This window comes from Rhinolophus sinicus, linkage group LG13, assembly GCF_036562045.2.
Source record: "Rhinolophus sinicus isolate RSC01 linkage group LG13, ASM3656204v1, whole genome shotgun sequence".
Taxonomy (NCBI): Eukaryota; Metazoa; Chordata; class Mammalia; order Chiroptera; family Rhinolophidae; genus Rhinolophus; species Rhinolophus sinicus.
In genome coordinates, this window is record NC_133762.1 from 29461140 (window position 1) to 29470600 (window position 9461).

General features: G+C 52.6%; 2 protein-coding genes across 6 annotated transcripts in view; both read right to left on the reverse strand.

Moving 5' to 3' along the window:
* Nucleotides 1-9461, reverse strand: part of HNF4A (hepatocyte nuclear factor 4 alpha) — a 58117-nt gene that overhangs the window by 21379 nt on the left and 27277 nt on the right. Inside the window, exons 1-3 of one of the 5 annotated variants that reach the window (XM_074317189.1) lie at nt 5417-5684; nt 1276-1450; nt 21-115 (exon numbers count right to left, since the gene is read on the reverse strand). In XM_074317189.1, the coding sequence (XP_074173290.1) occupies nt 21-115; nt 1276-1450; nt 5417-5531 (385 nt within the window). In that variant the 5' untranslated portion in view covers nt 5532-5684. Of the gene's footprint in view, nt 1-20; nt 116-1275; nt 1451-5416; nt 5685-9461 lie in introns of those variants that run through there. The other 4 variants (XM_019748637.2, XM_074317190.1, XM_019748646.2 and 1 more) reach the window with 4 other exon arrangements.
* The window catches only part of R3HDML (R3H domain containing like), a 51736-nt gene continuing 43594 nt past the window's right edge, over nt 1320-9461 (reverse strand). The window contains exon 7 of the mRNA XM_019748504.2: nt 1320-1450. The gene's annotated coding sequence lies outside the window, so the exon portion shown is untranslated. The remainder of the gene's footprint in view (nt 1451-9461) is intronic.

Here is a 9461-nt window from a genome sequence, read left to right on the forward strand (position 1 = left end):
GCGGGAGGGACGAGGCTCACCTTCCTTCTTCATGCCAGCCCGGAAGCACTTCTTGAGCCTGCAGTAGCGGCACTGGTTCCTCTTGTCTTTGTCCACAACGCACTGCCGACTAAACCTGGGGAGGGCTTTGGATGGTTGGATGGGGAAGGGACAGCCCACCCCTCCCATTCCCAGGATTGAGCTGGAACCCTGGCCACCTGGTGGGCCCCCAGCCTCCTCACTCTAACCCTTCATTCCAGGAGTTCTCGTGCTAACCAAAAGCAAGGCTCTATAGACTCTGTAAGAGTCCAACCCTTCCTACTGAATGTGAGGAAACTGAGGCTCAGAGGGGCCACGTGTAGACCCGGATCACTCAGCCTGGTGGTAGAGCCAAGTTGGGGATCACAGCCCTTTGAGTATCAAAGCACTGCAACTTCCACCACATCCTGTAACAGCCCAGAGTCCAGAGTGGGCACCTGGTTATGGCTCAGAGTAAACTCTTGGTCCACATGAGCCACTCTGTGGAGGGGGATATAAGCAGAGGCAATGCCCGCAGTGGTTATGGGTGGGGCCCTGAGCATCAGTAGGGTTTTGCCATTCATTCAAGCTGGGTGACCTTGGGCAATTCCAAGTCCTGTCTAAGCCACCGCTTCCTCATCTATCAAGTGGGAAAAATAATAGCAACCACCTCAGTGGGACGTTGACAGGTGAAAATGAGATAATACGCGGATGGAGATTGGCACATATCTGCACATGGCAAGTGCTCATAACTAACAGCTGCTATTATTTTATTATTGTTGTCACTCGGAACAGGAGATGCTTTGAAGGGGGGATCTCTGAGGCTTTGAGAAGCCCTTGGGGTAGGTGAAAGGGCCTGGGGCCAATGCCCTATTTGCCCTAGAAAAAGCACCATATTGGAGGATGCACCCCATCCTCCAAGGCTTCGGAGGAGCCTTGATCTTAAGCCTCATGGATCCTCATTTGCTAAATAGGAAAAATAAAATGGGGTTGTAGGATCAGTTAAATATATACATGCGAAGACTTACGATGGTGTCTGCATATAGAAAGTGCTCAGTAAAGGGCAGCTGATAGCTATATGATCAGTGAATGAGATTCCTAGAATAATTGTTCCCATCTGGATCCACAAGGCCTAAGAAACCAGAAGAGGCTTGAAGGCCTTGAAGGGCAGATGCTTCTGAGACCTAGGCAGGGAGAAGACAGACCCTGGGGAACATTAGCTTGACTGCACCCATTTTCCAGCTGGAAAAATCAAGGCCCCGAGCAGGGGCTCCTCACCTGCAGGAGTACATGTGGTTCTTTCTCACGCTCCTCCGAAAGAAGCCCTTGCAGCCATCACAGCTTGAGGCACCGTAGTGTTTGCCTGTGGCCCGGTCCCCACAGATGGCGCACAGGGCGCTGAGACCCAGGTTGTTGGTCGCGTTGAGATTGGCACCTTCTGATGGGGATGTGTCTGCATTAAAAGAGAAGAGCAAGGTCTCAGGAGTGACAGAAGGTCACCTTCCAGAGGCCCTGTTCATCTGGTGGTTTAGATTCACAAACCAATATGAGTGTTGTGGGGATCTCCCTAGGGCTTCAGCCTCAGCCAGACCTGAATGTTGTTCCAACTCCCTCAATGACCTCAGGCAAATCCCGTGACCTTTTGGAATCCCCCATTCTGCATCTCTAACTTAGGGATAGCTGTGACAGTGACTTCAGAAAGTCGTTCATGAGGGTCTGCTTCTGCCCATGGTGAAGACTGCTAGCCCAGCTTTCTCTGAGAAGTAATGAAAACCTGGCTACCTTCTAGGATGCATCCGACCCTTACAGACCCTCATGGACTGGGCAGAAGGGGCTGTGGAAGGGACAAATACTCTCCCAGTGTCTGCCTGGAATCAGGTCCTGCCCTTCATTTCTCATTGAGTGACCAGGGTCTCAGCTTGGTACCCAGGCGCCCTGCCAACTCTCCTGGGAAAGGAGAAGACATGCACTAAGGGCAGTGGCTCACCTGCCCTCCTGGGAGGGTCATGGCAAGGATTTGGGCACTTCTTGAATACCTCGTGTCCCAGAGGCAAAAGCTACTGCATCTATATAAATGTGAGGAGGGGGATAAGAGGAAGGTGGCAAAGATCTTGGATTGGGTGTTGGGGATCTTGGGTCCTGGGTGCTAGTGCTGATGCTGCCACTCACTCACCTGTGACCTTGGGCAAGTTCCTTTTCCTTGCTTCAATTTCCCCTGGGCCCGAGTTTCCCTAGCTATAAAGGGGAGCCACTGATCCACTTGTTCTTAATTTTTTATTTTTTTTTAATTTCAGCAGCCAAACCCTCTTTTTGTAAGCAAATCTTCCATAAAGGATAGACCTCTTGGAGAAGATGATAAACACTATGGCCCATCTCCCCCCACAATGCCAGCATGTCCACACCACACAAAGTCATAGACACACACACGGGTTCTCATAGAAAGCCTGAATCCGACCTTGAATTTCTAAGTTAAGAATTGGAGAGGGGCATGGCATGGCAGTTAAGAGTACAAAGTCTGGAACCCTGCTGCCAAGTTTAAATCCCAGCTTGCCCACTTCTTAACCCTGTGATGTTGGCTGCATTAGCTTACTTCTGGCCTTCATTTCCTTGCTTGTAAAATAGGGAGCAGAATAATCCCCTAGGGCTGTTTTGGGGATTCAGTGAAGTACATGGCACATGATAAGCACTTTATCAGCATTTGTGAAATAAAAACTTTTGTGCAGAAGGAAACTCTCAGAGCAGATGGCTTCCAGCCTCCATGTGCAAGCAGACACCGCTGCATTTCAACCTGCTGTCGCCTGGCTGAACATCTCCTAGACTCCTGAAGGTGCCCAGGAGTGCAGCCCCCTCCACTTGGTGAATTATTCCTGGAGATGGGGATAATTGTTAAGCCACGTTGGTGCCCTTTCTCCCTCAGCCTCACCTCCCCGGACCCCTAAGAAGAGCTGACCCCACAACTCCTGGCCATTCAGGTGGAGGCTGGGGGAAGGGGCATTTACATCCTGGGTGCTGTCAAGTGGTCCTCACCCCTGGGGTCAGCTGATCAGCCCCATTCTCCAGGTGAGAACACCAAGGCTCAGAGAGGAGAGGTGCTTGCCCAGGATCATCACACCTCTGCTAAGTAGAGGAGCCAGATTTCTGGCCCAGGAGTGTTGGATGACAGTGGCCAGTGTTACCCTTGCTGGGGTTTCTGCTAGGGCGGCTGAAACTAGAACCCGCTGCTGCTGCTGCTGCTGCTGCTGCTGCTGCTGCTGCTGCTGCTGCTGCTGAAACGGGACTGGGGAGCAGGTCAGGAGCTATCCTTGGAGGCTTCGAGCTACCAGCCCAGGATGTGTGCCAAACATAACCCCAACTCTCAGACCACTTCAAATTCCACTGGGGAACATAGACCCTTACAGATGCTCAGAGTTCCTGAGACAACCCATGTGGGTCCAGGACCAATTACCAGTGCTAAGCTCTCAGGCGCCTTGTCTTATTTAATCCTCTGATTAGCTTGGGGGAGGGGGGGTGTCAAGAGCTATTATTTATTCCCATTTTACAGATGAGGAAACTGAGGGTCCAACAGGAAAATGGCTTGCCAAGTTCACACAGGTAGGAAGGATCTACGCCAGAATTCAAGCCCCGATCTTTCTGGCTCCAGAGCTGGAACCTGTCCTGTCTTCATGCCATCCAGTCAAGGGCGTTGGCCTCTGCCTCGGGGGCACATGATCCCTGGGAGCTGGAGGCGTGGGCTCTGGAGGGGTGATACGGCCAGCCCCAGGGAGCAACCCTGGCTGGGCAGTGGCCAGGAGAGTGACAGCACACGTTGTCCCAATGGGGTCACAGGGCAGCAGCTTTTTGTTTATCATTTCCTGTGTGTTTTTCTCTCAGTTTCCTCACATGCTCCCCAGACACTCCTAAAAGCCCACCAGCGAGCAGGTTTGGGGTGATGAAACCCATTTTGTACAAGATACAGAGGCCAGCAGAGGGGAGGTGACATGGCTAAGGTCACACAGTGAGTGGCAGGGACAGGTGAGCAGCTGGTGAGACCAACCACAAGCAGTGCCCACTGACCACGGGCAGGGCAGTCACCTCTTTCTGGCTGAGCCACAAGTCTTACGGGCCTTGGCTGAAGCTGCAGAGCCATGGCAGGAAGGCAGGTGGCAGGCTGACCTCTGCTGGCTGCCACCCACTTCTCCTCTGAGGCTGACCTACCACCACTTAGGGACCTTCCCCTCCTGAAACCTCCTGGCTTCCAAACCTCCTCCTTTCCCCCACCTCCTTGGGAAATAGAACCAACATCATCCTCTTCAGATGTGCTCTGGGTGACGTGGGAGCGGAGGTGTAAACCTGGGGAGAGACACACGTGAGCAACAGAATCTGCTCAGAGTCAAGGGGACATGTTGCCGATTTGACAAATGGCAACGTCAGAACCCTGCATATCTTGTCTGCGTAACGGTGTGCACTAGAGAGCACCGGTCCCCAGGGCAGGGATGTGCACACATACACAAGCGGGTACAAGCAGGGGCACGAGACAGAATGCCCATGCAGGACATAAGGAAGGCCCGGGGCACACTCACAAATCCACATCCACAGCACATGTGTGCAAACAGCCACAGCCACATATACACACACTCACTGCCGCTTACGTAACATAAACAAGACAAACACAGGCCCCTCTGGAAACACCAGCCAACACAGACCCACTCAATGAACAAACAAATGGAAATGGACACAGAATGGGCTCACACAAATGAGCACACACATGCAAATAGTTCATGCAGGCATACGATTGCCAATACAGTACAACACCCACCTACCCACTTACACGGAAACGCATGTGTGCACAGCAAGAGGCAGCCACGATCACACACCAACACACAACGCACACACTGCTGACTGGTGTCTTTTAGTAAAGCTTCCCTGAGAACTCCATTTTCTCTAAGTGGGGCATTCACCCCAGGAAAGTCCCAAAGACACCCTGAAACACAGCTGTACCTCCATCTGCTGTCTCTAGGGTCTGGAAACACCTTTCCCTCTCTCTGGACCTATACCCAAGCGGTTCAAGAAGGAGCCATATTGGGCCCAATTACTGACACTGGATGCCGTGAGGGAGCTCACCATCACGTCCCGCTCCCAGTGACACACTGACCGGGAATGGCTTTGAGCGACGAGGGACCAGAAGGGCCTGACAGGAATACCTAGGCCCTACTTTTGCTGGAGCTCTGCCTCCTCACTCCTTCCCTCACGCAGAATGCCTCTGGTCACTGTACCTGGGCACATCCGCTTCACCTGGCAACCCCTGTGCTGGCCTAAGGACCAACCTGCCATTGTCTACCATTCTCCTCCCAACCCAAAACTGAGTGCCACCGGCCTGCTCCCGTCCCTGGGCATATGTGCCCCCAAACTGGCACACCTGGGCGCACCTGCCCCCACCTACCATTGCCCATCGCCAACACCTGCACATTCTCAAATTCCAGGGTAGTGTAGGCGGGGTCCAGCGCGGCGCTGTAGTCAGCCATGTCCATGTCCACAAGGGTTTTGGAGAGGCGCATCCTCTCCCTCCAACCTCGGCCACTCGCCCTGCCCAGGGTGCCCACTCTGCAGGCTCCAGGCCGAGCCCTGGCCCCCGCCTTCCACCCTCCCACTGCCTCCTCCCAGGTGCACTCTCTGCCTTCCTGCCTTTCAAACTGTCCTCTGGGAGGATCTCCCTGGAGGCTCTGTGAAGGGGTGGAGGCTCTGCTGGGGAGGGGTGGGGGTTAATGGTTAATCGGCCCCCCCCACTGGTGGATTGTCGGGGCGGGGCTGCAAGGATTTGGCTGTTTGTTGGTTTCTGGTTGACGCCCGGGGTGCTATTACAACTGTTGGGGCCTTCACTCACCAATATGCAGTTACTGACTCTGCAAGATGGGAAGCCTAGCTCACCAGCACGCATGTGACCCCTGACTCAGCCACTCTCCAAGTCACTGTCACCCCAAGTCAAGCATTCTAACTGACACACTCTGACACGGACAGCCCACCTCCAAGACGCCCTAATTCAATGACTTCCCAAATCACTGACTTCTACCCTCAGTGCTCCTGCAGAGATAAAACCGTCTCTGTCAGTTCTGGGATGGGGCTGGGGGGAACCTCATGGCTCACGAATAAAAACCTAAATCCCAGGCCCCAGACACCAATCTTCTGGATCCTGTTCCTGGTTGCTCCCTGGCATTTTCCCACCTCCCCTAGGGGAAGAATGGACTGGAAGTTTGGGAGGACCAGATTCACCTCTGGTTCCCCTCTCTAGCTCCCATGACCCCCCTATGGCCACCATCAGCCCGTACAGCATCCAGCTGCTCAGGCCCAGACAGACACTGTCTCCCATTCCCTGTCCCATCCTCCTGTTTCCCCACCCCACCCCGCCCCCAGAACTGGCAGAGACAGGCTTGCAACCCCACAGACCTGGGTTTACTTTTAGGTGCCTACCACCTACTAATCGTGACTTGGGATAGATGAGTCTCCTTTCTTAGCCTCAGTTTCCTCCTCTATAAAATGCACAATCAACCTCAAGGTGGTGTGAGTGTTTGATGAGATGCATCAGTAAGACCCCAGCAATGCTAACAAGCATCCTTCCCTTTTCCTGCTCCCTGGCCCCCCTTTCTGTCTCCCTCATTTCCCTCCACCCTTCAGAGTGAGCATCAGGGGGGCGCCACCTGAGCAGCAGCACAGAGCCCCACACTTGGGTCCCGTGCTTGGTTTACTGCTCTGCAGTTGCTGAAATTCTTTATGATTTCTGAATACAGGGCCCAGAATTTTCTTTTTAGACTGGGCTCTAACATGCAGCCAGTCCTGCCTGCCTTCAGCTCATGGCTCGCCCAGTTCTCACACGCTCCATTCCTCATTGCGCGCTCTGCAGACACCTCCAAGAGCTCCCAATCCGGCTGGGGAGGTAAGTAAGGGTGACAGGTGGAAGGTAGAAATCAAGGGCAGAGGTTTAGAAGGACCGGGGACTTGGAGGCCTGCGAGCCTATCCTCCTCTGCTGGCTGGAAGGACCAGGGTGGCAGGATTTGGTAACACCATGAGCAAGAGCAGGTGAATTAGTGAGAGAGTGGATTAACGAGTGAGGGGGTGAATTAGTGAGAGAGTGAATTAATGAGTGACTGGGTGGCTGAATTAATGAGTTCCCTGAGAACTCCATTTTCTTTAAGTGGGCGTTCACCCCAGGAATGCCCCAAAGACACCTGAAACACAAAGTGAGTGAATTGGAGACAGGGTGAATTGATGTGTGAATGAGTGAATTAATGAGTGGGTGAATTAGTGAAAGAGTGAATTAATGAGTGAGAAATGGGTGGGTGAATTAATGAGTGGGCAAATCAGCGGGAAAGGTGTATGTGTCTGAGGGGTGTGTGAAGGCATCCTACTCATATTCTTTCAATTATTAGAAGCCCTTTCTCTGCCCTGTGTAGCTTTGTTCTCCCCCCTCCATCATCCTCCCCTAACCCAGCTGAGATAACTGGGGTGGGGGTGAGCGGAGCAATTGTTCTGGAGGAGAAGAAAGGCTGTTTTTGGCGTCAAGAGACCTGGGTTTAGGAATTAGCTCTGTCACCATTCAGATAACTGTTTGAATCATATCTCTCTCAGGGTCTCAATTTCCCCATCTGTACAATGGGGAGCAGATCCTGACCCATTTGTTTGTTGGTCAGGACAAGACCCTGAGGGAGGGAGCGTGCCCCCCCACAATTCACACTTTGAGATTTCATAAGTGCCTGAAGTGAGAAGACTTTAACTGCTTGCTCCCATGCCCCCACCGCCACCCCTCCCTGGAACATCTGATCCGGATTCCAGCGACCTTGGGGGCTGTGCTGAGCTGGGCTGGGTACCCTACTAAAGGATAAACACAGAGGAACAGGAGGAGCAGCTCTGGGAGGGGCCTCAAAGGGCTGTCTCCAGCTCCGACCACCTGTCTGGCACCTATGACAAGCCACACACTGCAACTCTCCTCACAACCCGGCAATACGTGGCCTACACATACGGGCGTCTCCTCAATTCTAAGAGGTACATTCCACATTTCCAAAGTGAAGCGTGATTGTTGGCATGTCAGAGTTTAATCGGTAACGAAAACAACAATCTTTCCATCTCTACAGGTGATATCTTAGTTTGAATGAACTAAGGTCTCTGATCAACTTAGGTGAGCTATGTCATGCCACATACATGACCCATTGTATATAAGCACTACCAGGTGGACAGCCCACACATGACAAGCTGCCAAGTATACAAACCATGACATACACACTTAACCACGTGTACAACATGCATGACCCACTGTCTATGAAGCGCTTTCCAGAAACCCATTTCGTACCCCACTCATGTCCCACTCATCACAACCTACCCCAAGAGTAAATCTACCCACTCATGAACTCCATAAATTACACCTGTTATATACACGATTCACCCCACCCTTTGCTGACCCCAAACAATATCTTCTAGATACACGTCCCTCCTATAAACAACCCACCACCTATAAGATCTACTGTGTGTTCTCAGGCAAATTATTTCGAAGTCTGGGTTTCTCCTTCTGTAAAATGGGCCTAACTAGTCCTCCTTTCCCACCCCCAACCCCAACCTCTTAGAGGATAAACCACAGACCTAGAAATCAGAAAGATCTGGGTCAAAATCCAGGCACTGTCAACTTCCCAAACCCCGTGACCTCAGGTTCTACCTCTCTCAGCCTTAGTTTTGGCATCAGATAAATGGGTTGATACTTTCTTCACAGTGACAGTTTGGCATTAAATGACCAAGTGCAGGCAAATGGTGCAATAGTAGCAGTTGTCATTGGTGGTTGACTCTTTGACCCACAGGCCACATAATCTGTCGGAATCAGGACCCCTGCACAGGAGAGCTCCTAGAGATGGCATGCCCAGCTGTGACCACACCCTGGCCTCCATGCCATCGGCTCAGCAGCCCTTCTTTATCTCTGCCCCACCCCCTTGGGCTGTCAGACCCCAGCTCAACGTGCAACAGCTCCCAGGGCATAACAACTGACCCTAGAACTCACCTAGAGGTCCAACTCCTTCACGTTGTAGGTGGGGAAACGGAGGTCTCGACCCAGAAGGAGAGGAAGGGTGGCTTTGATAGCACTGCCCTGGGCAGCCCGGTGTCAGGGGAGGGGTTGCCGCAGACCCAGCTGTGGACGGGGAGCTCAAGCCCCTGGTGTGGACAGTGGCTCAGGGAACTGCTGCTCTGAACCACTTCATTTTTCCTTTAAATGGCAACAATGGCTAATGTTGCTGGAGAGATTCTGTGCTAGGCCCAGAGCTAAGAACTTTCCACTCTCCTCAGTTTATCTGTCCCACTTTACAGAGCTGAGACTCAGAGACTCGAAGTGACTTCCCTAAGGCCACACAGATCAGGACAGGAGAGGCTGTGATTTGACCTTGAGTCTGACTCCAGAGTTGAGGGCTTCACCCACTACATGCTACCTCCCTCCTGGAGGCCCAGAAAAAAA